The sequence below is a fragment of the Myotis davidii genome, unplaced genomic scaffold, assembly GCF_000327345.1.
Source record: "Myotis davidii unplaced genomic scaffold, ASM32734v1 scaffold46, whole genome shotgun sequence".
In the NCBI taxonomy this organism is placed as follows: Eukaryota; Metazoa; Chordata; class Mammalia; order Chiroptera; family Vespertilionidae; genus Myotis; species Myotis davidii.
Window position 1 is genome coordinate 11,284,823 of NW_006383006.1, and position 26,111 is coordinate 11,310,933.

Consider the following 26,111-nt stretch of genomic DNA (forward strand, 5'->3'; position numbering starts at 1 on the left):
GGGAAAAATAAAAATTATGAACAAATACATATCTATCAACAAGTGAATCTAAAAATCAAGTGAATAAAAAAATCTGATGAACAGAATAAACTGGTGAATATAATATAATCAGGGGCATAGAAAGAGAGTGGACTGACAATTCTCAGGGGGAATGGGGTGTGGAGGGTGCGGGAAGAGACTGGACAAAAATCGTGTACCTATGGATGAAGACAGGGGGGCAGGTAAGGGCAGAGGGTGGGGTGGGAACCGGGTGGAGGGGAGCTATGGGGGGAAAAAAGAGGAACAACTGTAATAATCTGAACAATAAAGATTTAATAATAATTAAAAAAAGCAACTCAGCATCTCTCATTACCCTCTCAACAGGTTCCGAAATAAGGCGGAAGAAATCCCGTTCAAATTTGTCTGATTAGAAGTTTCCAAACAACCATATATTGCTGCCTTACAGACCCAGCTTAATAAGCCATACAAATGGAAGGTACTCTTTAGCTATTCACACACTGGCACTTTCTCTGACAGGCAGCAAGGTATAAGAGATGAGGGCGCTGAGCAGTTAGGGGAACCAGAGTTTAACTAGAGAGTTTCTATTTTAAGACTCCCCTCTGACCTGAAGAACTAATGACTCAGCTATGTCTTGTTCTTGTAATAAAAAAAAAAATGAAAAATTACACATACCTATTAGAAACCAGATCATATGGTTGGTGATACTATCTAAAGACAAGACAGATATTTAAAAAATCTTCAGTGAATCTACAGTATAGATTCCAGCTCAATGTCTTTGTGATTACTCACTAATTGTAGGAACGTTGGCGAAGGTTCTAGCTAAGACCTGAGCTCTTCTCTATTCTGTAAAGTGGAATGTTTATCTTAGAGAGGGATATGACACCGAACACATCATTTCTCTCAGCAGCAAACCATAGAGAATACAGACAAGATGTGGTGGGGAAAACACCATCTCCCCAAAACACTCCAAGGCATTCACTGTACCACACTTGAGAATGAGTGCTGCACTGCACATATAGAAATTAAACTGGTAAGGAAAAACATCACTTGTGCGAAAGTCTGGGAATTCATAAGTTGAAAATGGGCTGGGGGGATGGGGGGAGTGGTTGAGCTTACCTCTTATCACTTATTTGTATTCTAGTCCAGTACAGAGGCTTCATGGGACAACTAGGCTCAATGGCTGGTTTCCGAGGACATTGGCTAGAAGAAGGGCCGACTCCAAAGAAGAGGCCAGGAGGAGGTGGGGGCACAAGTCCTGGGAGTGTTGGAGCAGGAGGAGGCCCCCCACTGCTGGGCAGAATGGGTGAGCTAGGAAGTGGTGGTGGGGGAGGAGGCGGGGGAGGTCCAGTGCTTGGAGGCAGAGGAGGTGGCGGAGGTGGTGGTGGCCCTGCACTCACAGGTGGTGGCAGAGGTGCTGGTGGCAAAGGTCCAAGCCCAGGTGGTAGGGGTGGAGGGGGAGGGATGACTGCTGGTGGGGGTGGTGCTGTGGGGAGAGGCGATGCCTTCTCCTGGCCCGGTGAGATGCATTCCACAGACTGAAGTGGTGGAAGGATGTCTTTGTTGTCATTTGGGGGGGAGAGTTGGCTTAAAGAGGAGATGTTCAGCTTTTTGGGTATTATTTGGTTACTTCTGGTTGTCTTGCCTTCCCCTTCGCAGGGTTTGAGGAAAGTCTCTCTGTCTGTCTGGATGCACACATTTCTGTAGGTCTTGGGAGGGCAGTCGTCATTGGTGGAGATACACACATCTCTCATCTCTTCACATCCTCCACGCCATCGGTGCTCTATCTCGTGTTTGAGGTTTTCAATGGTTTCTTCTAGTCTTGCTGTTATCACTGCATGCTCACCCCGGATGTGAAAGGCCTGAAGTTCAAACTGAACCTGGAGAGAGAGGAGTAGGAAAGAAAGGAAAGCATTTATAAAAACAAATATCAGAAATAAAAAAAATGCAATACCTTCCCCATACCACCCGAGCACAGCTCACAGAAACGCAGGGCAATACACAGACATCCTTTAGAGAATCCGATGGGGTGTAAATTTCACTTTATGAATTTTCCAAGGACTTAAACAGTTGGAGTAGAGGCAGAATTTCATCCAGTATGAACTCATGGGGAATAATTATCATGGATTAAGGCTTAAAGTAAAACTGTCATCTAAGAACTTTCACCCGGTTTTAATATCAAATGCAAGACAAAATTTTTAATAAAGGTCTGAACATGCATGACTACATCTTTTATTACTTTTGGATTTGGTTTGGAAAAAGAATATTTTAAGAAAAAAATAGATTTGGAGATCCTTGGAGCTGCTGCTCTCACAGTCTTCCTCAGAATGTCTGTTCTATGGGGTTTCCCGGTCAACACAGCAGAAACAAAAGGTGCAAGAAGAAGCTATGATCTATGTGTATTTTCTTTAAAAGTTTCCACAACAAAGCTGCTCATGGTAAGTATTTGTATCTTTCATAATAATTCACAATATAGTAATAAATAAGCAATATAAATGCATAGAAAATGAGAATATAACAATTTGCTATGTTTTTCCTACATACCCAGCATTTTAAACTATACTTTATGACAGTCTTTTTAATACTTTTATGTTTTCAGTTATTTCAATGCCTTAAGTCTATGGTTTTATACATATCAGCACAGACCTGGCATACTCCCAGTATTAACTAGTCCATTTCCAGTTAGCCTATTACAGTTAACTGGGAAGCAGTCAAATTTATAATTTTATTAGAGTTTCAAAAATCTAGTTAAGAGTAATTAAATATTCCCAGTGAATTTATTTAATTTCTGCCTACCCATCTGACTGTAAACTCCACAAGATGAAATCAGAGACAGTGCCTTAATTTCTGTATCCCAGCAGCCTGCACAGCACGTACGTAGTACTGAAGAGATGGATAAAAACCACTGCCACAGTTATATTCAGCCACTGTCCAAAGAGCCTTCCTGCGTCTAACAAAACTGTCTTCAGTCTAATTTAAGCCCCCAAATATCTACAACGCCAAAGTGTATACAACGATAGATTCATTTTGCATTGAAAAGGTAAAGAAATACTTTTAACTGCCTAGTCAGAAAAGATTAAAAGACATAGGAAGATTTCCTACTTTCATTAAGACACTTCTAACTGTATTTTTGCTAGGTTCACCTTCCCTCCATGAGTCAACGCCCTCATAACTATGGCCAGTAGAATTAGAGACAAGGCTTTTCTGAAGCTGACTTTGTCATATGTGGATATGGCAGCCCCCAATTCAACTCAGAAAGACTTATCCATTTCAGGGCACCATGTATTTCTTGTCTAACAGAGAAGTTAGTACCTGAGTTCTGGATTCATTCGCCCTGGTTCACGTCTGCTTAGCCACTGGCTAGCTCTATGTTCTTGGGCAGGTAACTTTGTGTTTTCAAGCTGGAACCTCCTCAAATGTAAAGTGAGGGTAATAGTGAACCACCTCTAGGGTTTTTATAAAGATAAAAGGAGATACTTCCTATAAAGCAACAGGCATTATACCTGAAACTTAGTAAGTTCTGAATAAATGGTACTGTTAGCTACTGTTGCTCATGTCAATATTACAGTAAGAGACGAACAGACCTCTAATTCTTTGAAATGTCCAAATCATACCACCTTTGTGGAGTGATGGGCAGCAAACGAGGAAACGCTTAGTCAGGATAAACAATGTCCTACAAATACAATCATTTAGCCGATCTTTCATGAGTTCCACTACCAAATGCCTGGAAGTAATTTCAAGCTTCACTCAACTATGTGATCAAGATAATCTTTGTTTCAACATCTTACGCCATCTTTCTCTCCGTCTCCCACCCCTGCCCACCTCCACCCAGAGCCCAAGACTGATTCCCATCCTGAATTACTTGCCACCATTTCATTTTAGAGAATAGTTCAGTTCAGCCACAACGAACTAACTCTTGGTTGTTATTCCCAACTAACCTTTTCCAAGGAGGTTAAGTGCCAAATAATATTGATGGGCCAATAATTTTACTCAATCTTCAACTTCTTAATAATATGAAAAACTTGTAAGGACATGCTCGCAGAGAAACTTTCCCTTTATCTCACAGCTAGCCTGTAACTATACTGAAGGCCCTGGTCCCCACCTCTCTAGCTTTCCATTCAACCAACCATCTTTTGAATCCTCTGAAGCTGAGGTATACAGCTAAATACAGTTTTTGTGGTCCTGTAATGCATTTGCTTAATGTAGAGGGCAGAGTACAAATTGCACAGATTATTTTAGCTCCCTGTACCTCAGTTTTCTCATAAACAAAACAGGGATGATAACAGAATTCACCTCATAAGGCAGTTATGAGAAGCAGATGAGTTAATATGTGTAAAACAACAGATAGAGGAGTTGGAACATAGTAGATGCTATGTTATCATTATTGCTATCTCCTTGCTATGGGACAGATAAAAGAACAGTGGCTTGCCAAAACCGGTTTGGCTCAATGGAAAAAGAACAGTGGCCATATCAACTTCCTTTTGACTCTTGGCACGCTCCTCAGCTCCATGTTCTATCCATATAAAGCAAAAGCAAAGAGATCTAAATCCTTCTTTACTCTTCTAGATGTTACCCTTTCTTTCTCACTCTACCTCTTCCTTGTCACAGCAGAGTTTTTTTTTGTTTGTTTGTTTTTTTTGGTAAGTAAAGCATAGAACTCTTGCTTTATCTATTTTCTCATCCATCTTCCTTTCAACCAATTACAATTGGCTTCTGTGCCCACTGTCTTACTGAAACCGCATGATTTTAGTATTACAATTGGTCAGTACTTTAAAATATATATATATATATATATATATAATCCACTGAACCAAACCAGTTAGAGCTTGGTCGGCACTTTTTAAGTCCTCTAGTCCTTTGGGCTGCATTGTTAAAGTTGACTGTTGCCCATTCCTTGAAATTCTCTCTGTTTCCATAAACTTCCAATATACCCTCGTGATCCACCCCCATTTTCCTTCCACTGCTGGGCTCTCTCCAGTCAATCTGTGGACTCCTTTTCCTCCATTATCCCTTTCATGCTGTTCATCAGGCATCCTCCTTGCCATTTTATCTTTCTCAAATGATACAATCCTCAGGGTCATCTTTTGTACTCATATAAAATGACACTCACTATAAATTGTAACTTCCAAATTGTTACCTTCAAACTGTAATTCCAGCTATCCTCTTGTCTGGTCTACCTGCATACTTAACCAGCCATCTCAGACTCAATCCATCTGCAAACGAAGTCATCATCGCTAAACCTCAAGTTATCCCCCCTCTGAAATCCCTCCTTGCAGTTAATAGCGCCCTTGTCCTCCCAATCATCACATCCAGAAGCCTGGATGCCATGCTCAGTTCCTTGTTCTCTCCGATTCCCAACATGTTATCAACTAGTTACATTAATTTCTCTGATTCATCCCTTTCCTCCCATTCTCAACTTTTCTTTACCTGGACAATAGCAAGAGCCACCCAATTCATTTTAATTCATTTTTACCATCCAAGTTTGGCTACACTGGTTCTAGAAGGATGAAAAAAAAAAAGCCAATCTTTATTTCTTAAAACCCTTTCAATAATTGGCCATTACTCTCAGATTGACACTGAAAACCCTTTATCACAAACATACAAAACTCTTCCCATCCGTTTTATACCAACTTTCTCCACTTTGGCACGTGCCCCTTTCCCAGATATGTCCTGGACTCCAATGTTATATATCATCTTGCCTCTCCAGGGACCACGCTCTTTCATGCATCTGAGCCTTTGCAAATGGTGCCCTCTCTCAGTACCCAATGGCTTCCTTACAAACTGTAGTCACTGAGAGGAAGAATTACCAAATAAGGAGGAAATACTGAATTTCCATGTACTCCATATCAATATGCTGAGATTATAGTAAGAAACCCTTCTGACCATTAAAATTTAAATGGCCCACATAAAGAAACAACTTACCTTTGCCCTTCCCTGTTTCACAACCCCTTTGATCATTCGGATTTTGTCTTGGTTGTGTTCAGAAGCTCAGCATGACACAGTAATTCAAAGTGATTAAAGTAATAAGCACCTCATTCATTCTGTATCTGTCCATATCCTATCAATTATTGCAAATTGTGCCTGGCTCTGCTATAAATGAAGAATCTCAAGTCCATGTACACCATGAGCAGAGCCTTTGGGGAAGCTAGTTTTTAACCCCATTTTTCACTCTACTTCCTGTGAAGTGCCACTTGTACTTTGCACATGGAAACCATGTGCTGTTTCCTATCTTGTGTCTAGAGCCATAGCTAGAAGGACTGTTAATGATTTGTGAATCAAACACAGAGTAGAACTTTCTGTTGGATAAGCATGGACTGCTGGATAATGTTTGCCTGGGATCCCGGGAATCTTTATGAAATGTCAAGCCCAGGTTCTTACAGCCAAAATTGTAGCTAAGGCTGGGTCAAGGGAACATAATGCTTTAAAACCCTGCCAACTTTCTTTTCAGTGTCCTCTACTTTCATATCGAACATGGGGTTTGTACACAGAAGACAAAAGAAACCTTCCATTCACTTTCAGATAAATGCTCCTTGGGACATATAAGGCATTATGGGTTTCCCTCTCCCTGATCCTCTCTGCTAAAAATCTGTTTTTCTGCATTCATCTCAATATATAAGTTGACATAGGTGCTGAGGTTTCACATTTTTCCAGTTTCCCCCAAGTTTTATCTACCAGACTTCAGTCTATCTACCTTCCTTTACTCTTAACTTGATTGCTTCTCTTGTTTTCATGTTTAATCACATCCTCTTTCCACCTGCAATAATCAATTAACCGACACCCATCTCCTTCTAAACAAGATTCAAATTCACAATTTTTCAGAGAGTAAACCCAATTAAGCCATTCTGTTCGAATCATCCTTTTCCTTCACTAGCATTATTTTTATGTTTAATGTACTGGCTCCCATTAGACAGCTTTGTAATAATAATAAAAAAAAACCCGCTGATGGGCAAGACCATCCTCACATATCATCATTCAATTGGTCTGAGATGGTGTCCTTAGAGCTCCCCAAGAAGTTCCAATGTGCGGCCAGAGTTAAATCCAACAGTAAGTGTTCTTAATCTTTATTGTGCTCCAAACTCAGCTGCGAGAGTATATCATCAGAATATTGGTGGATTATTTTTGGTAATGATTACTTGGGTAATTTTAGAATCTCCAAAGTAATTTGTGTTACTTGAAAAAGCCCCTTCCTATTCTGACATGTCCCCATAAGGGGAGAATCCCTCCATTACCACTACTGAGAACAGTTATTCTCCATAGCACATAAGCCTAAATGCTTTACATGGCTCTTCAAAACCTGCCCTCTGCTTGCTTACTTTTCCAGATACTTCTCTATCCTTTCCCTGTGTTGCACAATTACAGATATAAACATATGATCAACTCCCACATCTGTATGCTTTCATGCATGCTTTTCCCCATACTTAAAACATCCTTTCTCTCCATTTTCACCCAGTGAAAACTCCAAGGACAATTCAGTCCATCTCAACTGAACCTTCTGGCTTAAGCTTTTCTTAATTCTTCCTGACAAAAGTTTTCCTTTGATTTTGTTGCCAAAGAACTTGCTAGGTTCACATTACATTAGAGTCACTTACGTTTATCTTCTTTGCAAATCGAAAGCTCCAGGCAGTTGGGGACCATGTCTTATTTGTGTTTGAACTTCCAGAACAGTGCACACTGCTTCGCTGGTTAGTGATCCATAAATGCTTATTGGATGGAATTATTTCTTTATCTTTCAATATTAAGACTTTCCTGTGCCTTTGTATTGCCCACCAAACTAGACTTGAAGATCCACAAAATTTTAAATAGAGACAGGTGGCCTTCCTCTCTGTCACCCAATGCACAGCATAAATGATGAGATTCCATAGTTGTTATTGCCTAGAAAATTCAGATAAAACATCTAGACTTTTTAAAAAGTGCAGGTATCTCTAAAAGTTGATGTTGACCATATTTAATTTTAACAATTCAAAATACTTCATGTAGATAAGTGTTCTCTCTACAGTAAGCTTAAAGACTGTTCTCATAAATATAATAAACTATCCAGTAGAACTGAAGCACATTTGTGATTCTAATCTGATTAGAAATTGGGCTCTAGGCAATTTCCCCAGCCCTCCTTGGGGGCTGGTCCTCCCTTCCCCTACCAAATCCTCATTATTTTTTAATATCCTCCACATTACCACTGCTCAGAGATATCATCAAAGGAACACATTGTACTGAAACCCAAGCAACAGTGGGAGACTTTAGCTTGTCTGGTCCCCACAAATGTGTCTGTCAAAAAGAAAAGTGCCCACTGATGAAAGATATCATCAAAGTGCCAAGCACTGTGGAAAAATCATCCATTAGCATTCTGTTGTTACGAACATTCTCTCCTAAGGGTGCTGCCAGGGCCCATAAAATTCAGGTTATCTGCTATACAACTTGAGTAAGTCAACCTTTTCCAGGTACTCTTCCAAATATGACATTCTTAGAGTGGGAAAAGCAAGACAATTCCTGAGACTGCTCAGAAGTACAATGAAACTTCACTGCTTCAGAAAAACAGTGTAAGCAGAGGAAAGGAAAGGAAAATGGGGCTGGAGGACATGAAATGCCTTGAAGGGAAGGGATTCCATTCTTACATACTTCATAGGTAAGGCAAGAAGATGAAGGCTCTATGGCTTTGCATGTGGGCATCCTGGCTTTTCTGTTCTGCTTATAAAGGTTGCACAGACTTCAAAAACCCCCTACTTAACTGACACTTCCTGCTGTAAAAACAAAAGTCTCCATTAATAAAAATAATGACTTTGGGTTTGATGAAAATCCCACAAGTTAACAATACCTGGTTTTAATTAGCTGTGATCAATACTTTTTTTTCTTATCAGAAATAGATCACATTGTGTTATAACTAAGAGGCCATCCCGGGGACACTGGGAAACATGACACACATCTGACACATCTCTGTGATTGCAACTTGCTAGGAGGGTTAAAGAAATAGAGGAAAAGAGCAGGAAAAGAAGGAATAAAGAGCAAACGAGAGATGAAATAGCACTTGAATTGACTCAGGAATAAAACCCAATCCACACAGTGCTCAAGAGTCCAGGTTAAACCACACAGGTGTAAAAGCAGTGCTATCTCCAGTAATTATCTGTCGCGCTGATGGCCAGTCCTGATAGTAGGGGAAGTGAAACCAACATGGAGTGAGCGTGTAAACACTGCACCGGGCGCCTTCATTTAGTCCTTGCAACTCTGTAAAGCAGACAAATGTTCTGGACGATGTGGTAACTTGTATAAGAACGTAACTTGTACAGCGAGAAAGGAATTTGAATCCTGATCAGGTATGAAAATTCATGCTCTTTCCACTTTACCATTTTGAATTGATAGCAATTGACAGTGGCTAAAATAATAACTCATAATTACTGACTGACAACATTACATACTACATATGCCTTGCAATGCATTTGTATTATATTAATGCGTATAATTATGGCAATATCCTGTAAGAATGCTGGTGTTATAGCTGCTTCCTAGATGAAGGAAGGCACAAAGAAATTAAGTAAACTGCCAATAAGACAAACTCAAAGTCTGACCTTTTACCCTAGTCTAGTGCTCTTTTCACCTCATCGGGATTCTGAATCATCAGTAACCCTCCCTGTTCAATAGTACTATTTAGGAAGTCAGACTGCTAACACAAAAATGGAGATACTTTCTCATTAAATATGCTTTCTTTAAAATATATGCCCTCCATCCTTCTAGAAAAGAACTGGAGTCATTGAGTAAATAAATCTGAAGGTTTCTGGTTCCCAGTCAGGTGGGAGGGCAACACTGCCTGAGAGTCAACAGATCTGCATTCTGCTCCATTACTCCAGTCATTAGCTACTTGCACTTAGCCAATTCTTTCCCACTTCCTGTAATCTTCATTTTCTTAGTATCTAAAATGAAAGGCTTCATTACTTAACACTAATTTGGTTATAAAATGCTATTCCTACACCCAAGACTTCATTATATCTTTCTATCAAAACTTCCCAGGCCCTGCTGATGTGGCTCAGTGGTTGAGCGTCGACCTATAATCCAGGAGGTCATGGTTCGGTTCCTGTTAAGGGCACATGCCCGAATTCTGGGCTCAGTAGGGGGCATGCAGAAGGCAGTTGATCAATGATTCTCTTTCATCATTGATGTTTCTATCTCTCTCTCCCTCACTCTTTCTCTCTGAAATCAATAAAAATATATTTTAAAAAAACTTCCTAGAATGCAGCTCTGCTCATGAAAGTTGCGTCAGGACTTAAGCACAGTATTATCTAACCAATATAAATAAAGAACCCCAACACTCATTAGGAATGCAGAAGTACACACAAGACCAAACAGACTCATTAAGGGGCTCTGAAAACACACCAGTAATTCAGTATGCAGTACAGATGGAAGCTGTGAATTATTTTTGAAATATGATAGTTAGTACAAGTATTTAGGAATATACTTCAAAAAATAAACAAATATAATTATGCACAGTCATCCAAAGAAGTAGTGGAGAAGAAAAATAAACAAACAAAAAATCTTTGAAATGTGGAGTGAGGTTCCTACCTGGGACACAAAATAAAGAACCACTGTAGCCAAGAGTGCTTTTGTGAAATAAAAGGAAAAAAATAAAATCATTATTCATGGGAGATTCTGGTAACAATTTATTTTTTTAAGTTATTAGACTCACTAAATATTATGTGGGTCACAGAATGGGTATACCTGGGGATATCCATGGAAATGATTTTCAGACTTCATTTTTCCAAAGAGTAATTCTAAAACTAATGAGCAAACCCAAGACTGTACATTTCTAGGCAATGAGCCAACATACTAAGTCCTTCTCTATTAAGAGAGAGGACTTGGAATTTTATGTTGCATTATTATTATCACTACTGAAACTACAGTTAGAAGAATGAGGTATATACGACCCATTCCAGAGTACATATAACATTAGAAGCATCAGGTAGTAAATAAATCCTCGTCCTTAAAACTGACAAACTGAGGCACTTCAAGTAATTAGAGCAATTATTTTAATATTTCTTTCTTGACTCATGCATTTCTTCTTTTATTATTATTTATTTTTTAGAGAGAGTGGAAGGAAGAGGGAGAGAGAAAAAGAATCATCAATGTGAGAGCTGAACATCGATTAGCTGCCTCCCACACATCCCCGACTGGGAATCGAGCCCCCAACCTGGGTATGTGTCCTGACCTGGAATTGAACTAGCAATCTTTCAGTTCACAGGACAACGCCCAACAATAGAGCCACAGTGGCCAGAGCTCGGATCATACATTTCTATGAAAGAATACCATACTATGGCCAACACCCATCTGTCCAATAGTATCACTTTGGAAACTATGAAATGGATCCCTCAATTATGTTTGCCTCACGTACTCTCAACTTTGTATTTTTTTAATTGAAAAGGGGTAAGAAATTAAAAATGGTATTAGGCCACTTAAATAGCATTGTCCAATTGGAGCAAGAAGGAGGGACCACTTGTTGAATTCTTTCTAATATTAAAAGTAAAGATGAAACTTCTGCATAAGACTCTAAGATTGCTGATTAGAAAAACATTTTCCATATCTTTAACAATTTTATAGCATTCTGGCAGTGAGAAGAGGCTCAAGAGAGAGAGAGTGATTGTGATAAATTTCCTACTTATGAGCTTACTCTTCAGAGTGGTGTTGTTAAACTCAATAGACTGTAAAGAATTTTTCATTATAGCAAAGTGAGATGAGACTGTGGTCTCTCTAACATCTAATACTCAAACAAACTTTAATAAGCATCTACAATACACCAGGTATTGCAAAAAGAAAATTAAGGACAAGAACTGTATGATTTTATTCATATGTGAAAAATAAAACAAGAACAACAAATGAACAAACAAAACAAACATATACAAATCCAAAACCAATAGACACAGACAACAGAATGGTGGTTACTGGTGGGGAAGGAGTGAGGGGAGGACAGAGGGTAAAGGGGATCAAATATTTGGTGGTGGAAAGAGACTAGGCTTTGGGTGGTAAGCACACAATGGAGTATACAGATGTCATATTATATAGTTGCAAACTTGAAATTTGTATAATGTTATAAACCAATGTTATCCCAATAAATTTAATGAAAATTAAAAAAGAAATCCACCCTGGCTGTGTAGCTCCATTATTTGCATCATTATCCTGATTGTTGGTTGGTTGTTCAATCCCTGTTCAGGGTACATGTAGTAGTCAATCAATGAATGCATGGGTGGGTGGAATGACAACCCTCCCTCCCTTCCTTCCTTCTTTCTTTCCTTCCTTCCTTCCTTCCTTCTTTCTCTCCTTCTCTCAATAAATCAATAAATTAAAAAATTAAGAAAAAAGAAACCATCCACACTTTGAGAATTTCTAGCTGAAAACAGATAGTTGTGAATTATTTTTCATATTCAACACAGCTGAGCTATGTGGGTCTTACATTATTATTATTATTATTATTATTATTATTATTTCTACTACTACTACTACTACTACTACTACTACTACTACTAGAGGCCCAATGCACAAAATTAGTGCAAGAGTAGGCCTTCGCAGCCCCGGCTTCCTCCGGACAGTCATTCCGCTGTTGGGCCATTTGGTCGATTTGCATATTATGCTTTTATTATTATAGATTGTTATTATTCAGACATAACTTCTTCATTGACAACTGAAGAAAACCAAGGACAGTCAATTTGTGCAGCAAAGACATCCCAGGTTGTCTGTGTTGTTGCCTTCCTTATCCAGTAATGAGACGTTCCAGGCCCAAACACTCATAAATAACCTCCCTGAATATACTCTCATGAGTAAGCAAGGAATAGTTGGCTTCCTACCTTAATATTTGAACAAATGACCAATGACGTGTGCCTAGGCCACAACCACCTTCTCTTTGCCACTTTGAGCTTTCCCAGGGATTAGTCACTTGATAAATCTGCCATTGAATGGGTTTTAAATTATAGGCTAATCGACAGGGAAAACAAACAAAAGGGTTTATGTGTTTTTCATTAAGATCTGGGCTCTGGCCTAAGATGCCTCCTTAGAGGAACCTAGGAGGAGAAATGTCTTAAATACCCCAAAATTGCTCACCCCAGCCAAAAGGAGCCCTCATTATACAAGACATAAGGTGAAATGCCAAAAACAAAGGGCTCACAAAATTGAGTATAGTCTTCATTCTCTAAGTAACAGACCCAAGGAGAAATATTTTCTACTATAATTGGAGAGGCTGGGTTCAGTAATGGGAAAAACACTAAAATCATGGTCAGAGTGCCTCAATTTAGTTCAGCATAAGACTGCTGTATGATCTTAAATTTGCTTCTTATCTCTGGCTATTTTCTTCATCTGTAAAGCAAACGGGTCAGAAAAAGATTAGGAAGCTTACAAACAAATTTTCTAGGGATCCATGGAGGTGTTTCAGTAGTTTTGCAAACACTTAGTTTTAATGTTATTTTAAAAGTATATTTAACCTGTAGTCCCAAAGTGTCTAAAAAAGTACCTATGTCATAAAGAGACACAAATGTCCAAATTCCCTAAGATAAAAGTTGAACCTTCCTCCCCAAGGCTGTAGCATTTTCACTTCTGTGGCCCTACTTCCAGAGCTCTCTCTCTAGGTCAGGGAAAAGGGGGTTAGTGGTAATTACCTAAGATGTTGGGTAATTCAATGTCATTCAGTGTCATTCTCACATTGCCAGGGAGTGAGTGACTACTGAAAGTTCATAGTGTTAGGCAGGATGTTACGTTGCCTTTAACACTGTGATGCTTCATTTCTTCCTCTTTCTCATGGTCTATTTTTTATCACATTGTTTATTATTGATCTGATTTTATCAAAGTAGTTGATCAATAAGCCCTTTCAAGAATACAAGGTCCTAATTTTCTGCTCTGTAAAGAAAAGGGACCTCACGTCTTCTATTCCTAGGCCAACTTGGAGAGTTACTAATATTTTTCCTAAGCCAGTTTTTTTTTTTTTAAAGTATTCAGTTAAAAGTACACCTTGGATTGATAATTTTTTTTCCTTAGAGATACCACCTATAAAAACAGTCTGTTCCACAGTGCAATTAGAAGAGTTTTTTTCTCTACTTACAGGGTCTCCAAAACAAGGTCTATCAACCCACCAGTAGGATAAGCTGCAAGTTCTCTCTAGTCAGTAAAGTGAGGATGACATTTCCTGGAAAACAATATGGTTTAAACAAAAATTAACATTTCTTCTAAATAAACTGCATTAAATAGGATCCATATGCCTGAGAATGCACATTAAAATAGACTAGCATTATATCCTAAAACAAAAGCTACGATACCTCTTATGTACAAGATACATTGATGTTTATGTCGAGATTCTTCTCATGGAATTTTTACACATTCATTAATAGGTATCTCTCTTGCCTTTTTACGCCTACCTAAAAAGTGCTCAAGTCCTTTCTTTTCACATCTACCCACTCCTCACAAAAAAAGCAGACACTTGCCTAATTTTGCCACCCTCACCCAAAGATAAAATCTCCCATTATGTTCACTTACAAATGTTACTCTCAAAGATTTTCGATTACCTACCGTCTTTGCATCTTTTTGTAAAATAAAAAAAATTATTTCAGTTTACATTCAATATTATTTTGTATTTGTTTCAGTTTGCATTCAATATTATTTTGTATTTGTTTCAGTTGTACAGTGGCTAGCCATTCATATACTGTCTTTGCATCTTTACCATACCCTTTATGTAATTTTTCAAACACCTAATTTAGATCGCCACCATTATACTGAAAAATGCTGATGAAAATCACTAATAACTTCCCGAGTTACCCAATTTGATGGGACTCTGCAGCTGAACTTGAAGGTGGCCTCTCTTGCTTTCTCTGGTCCTCCTCCTACCTTGGTGGTTATTCTGCCTACTACTGTGCTAGCTTCTCTTCCTCCTCCCACCTTCTAAACAGATCAGTTTTATAAGGCCTCCCGATTTTGTCTCCCTCGCTCACTGAGCATTCCTGGAACCATGAGTAGTGTCTGTGTAGAGCAGGCACATAGATAGTAATGCCCCTAGCCAACCTGTAGAAGTCACTAAAGCTACTGTGCCTATGACTATTGCCTTCATAGCAAAAGGAAGAGAATGGGGCAGAAATTCTGAATAGTGCCCATGTAAGCCCTGTTACATGTATGATTAAAAAGCCTCTAATCTATATGATGACTGCTATTAGCCCTCAGTGAGGTCCTAGCTGATAAGGGCATAGCTGTTGGAGACTATGTTCTTTCCAACAAGTCTCATGCAATTCCAGCACTCATACGCCCAAAGATGCAGGGCCCAGCTCTATTCAAACCTGGTAAGTTTGCTTCACTCGGTGGACCTCCAGGCCTGATTACTTTACAATATGCTCAGGGCCTAAATGAGAGATGACAAATGGACGGACCCCAAATTAGTCAAAATAAACCTTCAACTCCAAAGACATTCATAATGCCATCATTGTGAATACACAATCTTTTATTGGTAAGAATTTTTATAGTTCCCAATACATTTCCATTTCGAAATAATTGAGGAGCCCACAGACATGTTTTATTCCATGTGCTTCCAAGTGTTATGAGTTAGTTTCCAATTTTCTTTTGCTGGGACAGACACCAAAATGATTAGAACAGGGGTCATATAAATGCCTGGATCAACAAAAAGAACCTTCAAACTGCACCCACGGTAATGTGGGTGACAGGTTTATTCTTCAACATGGCTTGGCTCTTTTCGAGTTTCTGTATGTAAGCAATAAAGCTTATCAAACATCTTTGGTTATACACCCGTCTAAGGAGAGGCACAGATATTTCCAGAGCTGTGCTTGCTTCATTTGGAATATTTGCAGTTGAGGACGCATGTCGCCTGACAGCACACAAGTGATAAAGTCCATCCACAGCACCTAAGCTCATTTTCTTGAAAACAGAGGGAAACAGAATAATGTTCTTTTTGCGCATCAAGAGAATTCTGAAACTTCCTGACTACAGGGCATCAATACCCATGTTTTTTAGAAACAATTTTGACAAAGTATCATGCTGATTTATTTGAGCTCACAAAGATCTGAGGTAATATTTAAAAACAGATCTCTTTCTTTGTCTAAACATAGATTAAGAAAAATGTAAATCCCCCATCTAGGTTTATTTTTTTTAAAATGAGGATTTTAATTATGTATTTATAAATCTGGGGTGCTCAATGCCTTAAACAGTTAAGAAAATAAATGGAATTTGGCAGAACATTTGTTCTGATTACTAGATGTTTAATGATACTTGGAACATAGAGATGCATGTGAAATTACACTCAAGTATGATGCACACAGAAGAACTTGGAAAGGGCCAGATCTCATTTTGACTTAATTCTTTTCTCCTGGAATACGGACAAACCACATTCTTGTTTTCCTCCCCCACTCCACCTCCCCTTGGGTTAAACTAGTGTATTACTTTTGATTGATATTCATCACCGTAATTTGTGTTTTTTTGAAAGGATAATTGTTATAAGAATTACATTTTTTTACTTCTTCCAGTAATTGAAAGATATGAATTTAAATCAGTATTCTTCTTTCCTAACTGACCAAACAGAGAGCATAATTCATGAAATAGTTTCAAAATCAATGTTTAACTATTCTATGCAAAGTTTAAATTTAGTTTGACAGAGGGTTATGGCAGGCTGTAATTTTTTTTCTCCCCGGCAATATTTCCATTTTAAGTATTACGGCTACACATATTAATAATGTGAAAAGACAGGGGCACTATTACCTGAAAACTCATACATAATTTCTTCAGAAGGCATTCAAAAGTTATTAACTAAATATACAGGTTAATGAAACGCAGGGCCAGCTATAAAACATCAATATCACTACATAACTGCTGTAGCATTTCATATCATCAGTGCGCTGCTTTTTCATGTTCTGGGCCTATCAGCTACAAGAGCTCATAGATGCCAGGTCGTGCCATGCACCCTTCATGCAAAAATGAACTGACCCAAGTACCCATGCCAGTCGTCTATTCTCAATAATTATAAACTACTTACACTCTAAATATTTAGATTACCAGGAATCTCGGTGTTGGACCATCACCTTTCCCACACTGCCCAGAGCAGAAGGCGCTCCGATCGCATGCCCTTGAATACAGTATTAATACACATATGAAACAGATTAGAATGGCTGAGGTGTCTGAAAGAAAGGAATTTTGATTTTTATAAAGATTGGCATGAAGATCATTTTTCTTGGTCCAGATTTACTTTGTTAAACATACCCCAACCTCAACTGTCGTTGCCAAATATAAAAGCAAATGCCAATTTTCTTCCAAGTCACTTTCTTTTTTATGTTTTTCTTTCATGTGTTTTCAGATTTTCATATCAACATAGCACAGGTAAGAATAAAAGTGTACAGTTCAATCCAAACATGATGTACCGGAGGGGAAAACATTGATCAGCCCAGCACTAAACATTGGTGCTCATGAAGGAGAAAACATTTGTCTTTTTGTTTCTGGGTTTGATTGGTTTTAAGGCTGATTTGAGGGGACAGGGGGTGCTATGCAAAATCCCCTCACAACATTCATAACTTCTCAGTAACAGTCCTTTGTTAAAGGTGGTGCTTGGTTGCAGGTTTGGGGCGGGGGATGTAAAATTGCTCCAAGAGGTATTTCTGACCACTGGCAATCTCTGTCTCTCCACTTAGAAAGATGTGTGTGTGTGTATGTGTGTGTATTTTAGGTAATCAGTTTGCTAATGAGCAGGGAGTGAGTGAAGCTGTGGGAATCCATTGGTGGAGTCTAAGTCACAGTAGAACAGAGTCGGTCTGGACACTGATCCGTATCTCACAAATCTAGAAAATCTTGTCTGAGAATTATGACGTAATCTATCAAACTCCTATTTATAAACCCTGGACGCCATTTTTAATCTTGCAGAGATAAAGAGTGAGGAGAGAAGGGGAAAAAAAAGTATTAGACAACCGTCTGACCTTAAAAAGCAACAAAGTTGGAAACGAATTAAACGTTTGGAAGAGGTAGCCCTATTTTCCTCCAATTGATCCATGTTTAATTTTGTTCGTGTGGCTGAAGACTGTGGTTTTAAACATGTCATTTGAAACCTCAGATAGCATGTACTCAGGACTGCCCGCCATTAAGGGCTGCGTGGCAGCTTCTCTGCCCATCACTTAATTGCTGGTAACACTTTCTCTGCTTTTGGCAGAACCATCTCCATATGGCTTAAGTGATGAAACATTGGATTGAGATAAGTCCTGATTTCCAGTTATAATACTTCTATCAGCTGCCCACAGATTCTTGGGCTCTATTACTGCTAATGAGTAGTAACCAGAGGTGAACCTCAATGGGTGGTCGACTTCCTCGACTATCAAGACCCCTGTCCTGTTGGAGGCATGCTGCTTCCCTCAAGGGCACTGAGGAAGAGAGGTTTGAGAACCATTAAGCTCCACTGTAAGATCAGCTTTTCAGCCTTCAATTCCCCACCTATAGAACGCAAGGGTTAACAAGTTACTACAAATTCAAATGAGACCATGTTGCTTTAACCTAAACCAATACAAATGATCCCTCATCAGAAGCTGTCTAAACAGGCAACATGTGATAAATGTGCATCTAAAACAATGAGAAACAATAAACACCATTCTCCCCGAAGAAAAACATAAACTGTAAAAAAGATGTCTTTTAAAAACCTTCTGGGAACATAGTTTTCTTTGTATAGTTCTCTGTCTGTACTGAAGAATACTGCCTGTAAAATCACTTTGGTTTAAACCCAGTTTCCATTACAGAGGAATAAAAAGGGAAACCAACCAGTGGTTGATTTATGCATTAGTGCGTGCATTACTGTGATGGTAGACTCAACTGTGTGCTATTTACTGAAGGTTTATGTCCCTCTTGTGCTCAGCACTTGGGGGTGGGGGAGGGCAACATCGTTGCTTTCATGGTTATGAGAGTCTGCTATGTGCCTGGGTCAGGTATGAAACCATGAGGTTTCAGAAGAGGAGGCCCTGGGCAATCAGAGATGGTTTCACATATGAGGATGAACCCTTGCCAGGCCACAAAGGATTGGCAAAAGGTGAGCAGATTGTGAGCAATCCAAGTGGGAGAAAAAGGCAGAGTGATGGGTAAGCATAGGCAACTAGTGGGAGAGAAAACTAAAGTCATACATCTGAATCGGATTTTAAAAGGTTTTTAAATGGCGTGTGAAAGACTGAACTTCACCTAATAGGCAATAGTGAGTCACCAAAAGTGTTTAAGAGAGGAACAACGATCTCTAAGCAATTTATAACATGGCTGGGACACAGGCAAACTATGAGAAGGGCTACATTAGGGTGAAAGCACAGGGTGCCGAGGAACAAGTGTATGAAGAGACCAGGGTGCTAAAATTAGCATAATTTGGCAATCAACGGGATGCAGAAGGTGAGGGGCTAGCTAGGAGCTGCCGAAGAAGCACCTGTGATTTTTTGGCCTGGACTTTTACTTTTAAGGGAAAAGCAGAACATTACATGTATAGGGCAGCTAAGAAAAGAGACAGTTTGTGTTGTGTTTATAGTGGGGGTTTGGGGGGACAATTCATAGGCAGACAAGTCCTTTCAACCCTGGGTATTATAAGAATTTTTGATAATCTGACTTGGAAATTTTAAATTTGTGATACTGAAAACATTTCCCAGCGTAGGTTTTCTAGAAAAAAACTAGAATTTCCTTGGAGCTGGAACTCAGGAAAACTTGAATCCAAATAATTAGGTCTGAAAAGCCTTTATGCAGCTATAAATGAAACCTCCAAGGGACAATGTATAGAAAGTCCGGTAACTATAGGCCACCTTTTGGAGAGTCACAGTTGAGGGTGCTGCAGATTTAGAACTGAGTGACAGCAAGTAAGATGTAGAGACACTCAGAGGAGGAAGCACAGGAGAATTCAATGTCTCAGATGTCCAGGGAGGAGATTTTAACAATGACACTCTAGAACAGTGGTTCTCAACCTTCCTAATGCTTCGACCCTTTAATACAGTTCCTCATGTTGTGGTGACCTCCAACCATAAAATTATTTTCCTTGCTACTTCATAACTGTAATTTTGCTACTGTTATGAATTGTAATGTAAATATCTGATTGCAGGATGTATTTTCATTGTTACAAATTGAACATAATTAACTAGAAAGACCGAAATTTAGTATTATACCTATATTGCCCAAAAGCAGTCAAAATGACTGCATTGTGAAAGAATAATATCGGAGCACTCTTCACTTATGTTCCTTAGCTTTTCCAATAACTCACTTCTATTCGACATTTCTTTCATGAATTTAGGGCGCAAAAGAAATAAAATAAACAACTTATTAGAACAAGTATCACTGCATAAAGATTCGAATAACAAGTACTAGTTTACCTTATTGAGCAACTGCAACTTATCAAGTATCAACAGTTTATCATGTACTTGTATGTTATCATACATCATTGTTTTTCTAATTGAAATTAAAAAGCAGTCAAAATGACTTTCTTGGGCAATCTAGTGTTAAAGCATAGCGATTAATCACAAAACAATATGTAATTATAAATGTGTTTTCCGAAGGTCTTAGGCGACCCCTGCGAAAGGGTCATTCGACTCCCAAAGGGGTCGCGGCCCACTGGTTGAGAACCGCTGCTCCAGAATCAATGAAGAGTGGTGGGAACCAAAAGAGTTCATAATTACTGCATCTGTGGTCTCTGCTGTTTTAGAACAGCGATAACAGACAGCAAGTGGTGTGAGAATCATCTGCATGGAACTAAGGTTTGAGAACTTTGCCAGTGAGAGGAGAGACAGAAGTTCTAAGAAGCAGAGTGGTCAAGCGAAGGGATTTCAAAGTAAAGGATGGCTGAATTTATCATTAGAAATGGGGTAAGGCACCTGCCAAAAAAGAGAGCAAGGGATGAGAAAACGTGCAGAAGGGGTGGTAGGGGATGGCATCAAGGAGCTCTAGTGGACAAATATTCACTGTTTGAGTTTCTTTTTCTATGCAGAGGGGCCAAAGTTAAAAATGAGGCAAAGAGCCCTGGCCGGTTTGGCTCAGTGGATAGAGCATCGGCCTGTGGATTGAAGGGTCCTGGGTTCAATTCCAGTGAAGGGCATGTACCTCGGTTGCAGACTCCTGGCCCTAGTCAGGGGCATGCAGGAGGCAACCAATCAATGTGTTTCTCTCACATCGGTGTTTCTCTCTGTCTCTCTCTCTCCCTTCCACTATCTCTAAATATCAATGGGAAAAAATATCCTCGGGAGAGGATTAAAAAAATAGTGGGGAGGGAGGCAAAGAAATGAAGGTGTCAATAGCCTATATACAAAGGCACTGACTTTTAAACTTTTGCCTTCTTATCTTAAAAGAAATGCTTCCTTTTTCACCCAGAGTTAATTTAGCCTCCGGTGTCCCTGATCTCACCCTCCTCCACCTTCTCAAGAACATTTTCTTATCAATCTGTTCCTGACTGGGCAGCTCTCCCCTTCACCTACACAGGTCTCCTGTGGACAGTGCAAGGCTGGCTCCGCTGGTTCCAGGCCTAATCTACACCTATTGCACATCTGGTCTTACTGCTGGATGGTAACTTCACAAATATTTCACTATATAATCTGTACTATATTCTGTTGCTGAAGGTAGGATCCCCATGTTGTGGACCGTCTGAAACCACAATCACACAAAGTGTCGGGGCAATGGCTCAAGACTGGGTCTGACGCTGAAGCCTCGTGCTGCTTTCTCATGCGCAGGGCTCTCTCTAGACACTTGTCAAGAGGCCGCGGTAGACTCTGTTTCTGTCTAAACATTACAAAGTACTGGCTTGCTGTCAGAGACCAAACGCTAAATGGCTGCAATCGCTTGATAGATTGTGTGAAAATTTTATGGTCCTTCCGTCAGACACCATAATTTATTATCACATAATACACAGTCAGAAGAACCAAAAGAAACCATCCCACAAGGGCAAACAATGTGGAGGCAGTGGCCCTTTGACACTCTGAGGCCACAGGCATTATATGGATCCAATAAGAAAGCCGCCTCCAAGAGCGAGAGAACCACCTCTTGATCTTGCAAAATGTTTTTGGACACCTAAAGGCTCTTTTATTGCTGGGGCTGATTAAAATGAAAAGCTTAAACGACTAAAATGTTCTTTTTGATGAGTTTTTGCCATGAACTATGGACCCTGTAGTCCAGTGGGATTCGAGCCCTTTGATCCTAGGCACTCACATAAATTCAGAGTCATAAAACAACATTGGATTTGATTTTACTAGTGCGGCTGATGTGCCAGATTTGTAATGCAATCTTGTTTTCTCCCCTGCTCGTTTCTGAGCCCGTCCACCATTGTTTTATAGCAAAAGGAAAGGAGTTTCCATTTGCTTTTGGCAATCAAGCTTCAAGATTGAGCCACTAGTCTGCAAAGTGGGACTTTCATACAAAAATAATGATACTCTATTACAGTCATCACCATTAGAATCCATGTTATTTTATGTGCTGAAAATAAAATACCAAAAAGAAAAACCTTTTTGTGCATAAAAAGAATTATAATTTCATTATTTAAGAGGGTGAGAAGATCATGTGGTTGGAAACTATAAGTTTTGAGTAGGAAAAAGTATGGTCAGGGGTAACACTCATAAATTTATAGCAAGACTAGCTGAAAATAAAATTTAAATAATAAAAGACCCCCAGGTTATTTAATATGTTAGTTTTCAAATTTCACTTATCTAAAAAAAACTGGTACCTGAGAGGGAAGTAAAGGAAGTAGTCAGAGACATTTGTTTAGTGAAAATATATGAAAGGAATGTAACTGAGATATTTAATTCACTTCCTTTTCTAATCTTCTAATTGTTTTCCTGTGTCTGTATCCATACATTATAGTAGTCCTATAACTTCTAACTCTGGAAGTGAAAGTGTTACTATAAAAGATCTATGAGGGAACTAAAATGCAGATAAATTTACAAAAACCTGTATTACAGAAACCAAACTGATCAGTAATAGGTCACAATTATGTAGTTTTTCATAGAGTAAAACATCAGTTTGAGCTCATTTCAAAAAAGCAATGATATATTCAGTCTGTTCATTAGATCAGGGAATGCTAATTTAAGTTGTATAAATATTTTTTAGCAATTTTATTTTTCTTAGATTACCTGAATACTGGAAAACGGCTCACCAAAATTATTTTGTGAGTGACATAGGGCACAGGAGTCATGCGAGGGCTCAACAATTCTAATTGGAAAGAAATATGGTTAAATATGCCAATGTCATTATCCCATGGGCAATGCCTGATGAATTTTCAGCTGCAGTCTCTCAATCCATACATGAGGCCCCATGAACATCTCAGAGAATGGCCCATCCAGGTAAAAAAATTCCAGCGCACATTCACCTCCTTGCCTTTGTGTGTGACTATATTAGAGTAAGCCATATGAAATTTCTATTTTATCAGTTAAAATAGGTCAGATATCAGAAATTTCCTATAAACTCCATAAAAAACTGAAAAAAAACACACATTAATTTGTTCTTCCAATTAATACTTTAAATTGTTATTATATCTATGTATTTGCAGCAGATATAGGTCAGGGGATCTTTTGAAAACCCAAATCTATTTATGTACACAGTCTTCTGCTCAGAATTAGCAGATTCTCATTGTTTTGAGGATGAAATTGGGAAGCCTTCAAAAGACCAACAAAACCCTCCAGAATCTAGCCTCTGGCCCTCCTCCACTTCCATGTTTTTCAAGCTGCAGTCCATGAACCATTAGTTGGATAGCAAACCACCTTATGCTTTATCACAGCATTTTTTTTAAAGAGAGTTGAACATACCAGGAGATCAGATTAAACAAATTCTGTTTAATAAAATCATTATTTCTCATATAGACACACATATACATGTAATCTGGGTTTCAATATGAAGTGCGTTTTTTATTCTGAGATGCAGCCTAACAAGTCTGAAGTATGCTAATCCAGAGCTTCACCCTAGCCTTTCTCCTACTTGTCACTTACTGCCCCAATCACACTATCTCTCTGCAGTCCTTCAAACCAGCCACACTCCTATTGACCCTTTGGAATTCAGCTTAAATGCCACTTCCTAAAAATTACCCTTCCCTGACCTTCCAAATCTACATTATACCCTATCATAGCATCTCGTTCTATATATTTCTCCAAAGCACTCATCCTATCTAATAAAGAGGGAATATGTTAATTGACTGTCACACCCTCACAAAGATAGCAGCGCCCAGGGCCAATAAAGAGGGAATATGCTAATTAACTGCCACACCCTCAGAGTGGTGGCACCCACAGCCACAAGATGGCGGCGCTCAGTCCCCTCAGCCCTGCTGGGGTGGCAGGCCCCCAGCACGGCCAGGCCTGCCCCCAGGCGGGTCCGGCCACTCCACGTGTGTCCCCCAGTCCCCTCAGCCCCCTAGCTGCCTAGGGCCGGCCCAAGGTGCAGGCAAGCCTCGGATGTTGGCTGCCCAGCCGCCCAGGGCCACCCGAGGCTCAGGTAACCAGGGCTGGCCAACACTTGTGCTGCTGGCAGTGGCAGCAGCAGAGGTGTGATGGGGGTGTCACCTTCCCCTAATCGCTGGGTTGCCTCCCACCCATGAAGGCTCCTGGACTGTGAGAGGGGGCAGGCCGAGCTGAGGGACCACCCCCTCCAGTGCATGAATTTTCATGTACTGGGCCTCTAGTCTAATTATATTTATTGAGTAGTTGTTTTTATCAATATCTGTCTCTCTGACTGGACTACAAGGACCAGAAAGTAAGGACCATGTCTATTCTGCTCCCGCCAGCATCTAGTACAGTGCCTGACACCCAGTACTTTATAGTGAATCAATGAATGATAGAGAGACCTTTAATTTCCTTTTGATGACTTCATTCTTAGATAACCAATTTCATTAGGCACTGTTTTTAGGTGGCTCTTTGTCTTTTATCATACAGAGTGTGTGTGTGTGTGTGTGTGTGTGTGTGTATGCATAAACACATCACATATTGCTTCTGTAAGTACATTAAGCATTATGCCTATGAGTATAAACCTATACGCACATATCTGTGAATGCTGTTCTGTGAAATAAGCTAAAGGAAGTTTTATTTTTCATGTGTTTTGAGCAAAGCTCTGAACTGGAATGCTGTTTCAATCATCAAAAGAAAATCTACTTCAGTTTTAAGAGAAAAGGGGTCAAGCTGACCTCCAGTGGTGAGACTGGGAAATGGCTTCTAAAATAATGTAAAATACCCAGATTACCTGTCACACAAACGGACACGTGCATGCAATATACCTGTTGCAATTAATACTTTCAATTATATGTGTTATATATATTTGAAACAGGCAGGGGTTATACCATATAGAGTATTAAAACAAAATAAGCATACATTGTTTTTACAGAGATACCTACAGCAGTTTCCAGAGACAGTAAAAGAAACTGCCACTCATTTATGGCAATCAGTAAAATCTGAGACTTCACAAATCTTAGTTGAGATATAAGATCTGAAATTCACAAAACACATTAAAAGCAGATAAATTCTAGATGCTAATAGTCACATTAGCATAGGTCCTAATATTACCTAATATTAAAAACTTAGTTTAAGCTGCCTTAGTTTAAGTTGTCATTTAGTTATTGCTTTTCAGTCTTTTGGCTAAGATCATGTGCATGTAGTTATTTGGCTTTCATAATACAAGTTCTATTTTCCTAATTAAACAGTAACCTCTGATTCCAAAATCCAGGGTATGTGCTGAATATGGTGTCTGGCATATAGTAATAAGCAATAAGTGGTAGCTGCTATTGCTATCATCATTATTAAGTGATGTTTTATTCTCCAGCACATCTCTTATATTTGACAGATGCTCAATTAGTATTTGATTACATAAAAGATAAACAATAAAAAGCACAGTTAGTATATAAAACTAGAGGCCCAGTGCATGAATTCATGCACCAGTGGGGTCCCTCGGCCTGGCCTGCCGGATTGGGCCGAAACCAGCTCCCTGACATCTCCTGAGGGGTCCTGGATTGCGAGAGGGTTCGGCCAGGCCGAGGGAACCCACCAGTGCACGATTGGGGCCATGGGAGGGACGTGGGGGGCGTTGGCCAGCCAGAGAGGGACCATGTCTGGTCTGTCTCACTCAGTCCTGATTGGCCAGACCCCAGCAGCAAGCTAACCTACTGGTCAGAACGTCTGCCCCCTGGTGGTCAGTGCACATCATAGTGAGAG

The 26,111-nt window shown here is 39.4% G+C and overlaps 1 protein-coding gene across 2 annotated transcripts in view; it reads right to left on the bottom strand.

The window, feature by feature from the left end:
• Window positions 1-26,111, bottom strand: part of FMN1 (formin 1) — a 398,649-nt gene that overhangs the window by 194,770 nt on the left and 177,768 nt on the right. For both annotated transcript variants that reach the window (XM_015557593.1, XM_006778123.2), the window contains one exon: window positions 1,117-1,877. In XM_015557593.1, coding sequence (XP_015413079.1) covers window positions 1,117-1,877 — 761 coding nt within the window. The remainder of the gene's footprint in view (window positions 1-1,116; window positions 1,878-26,111) is intronic.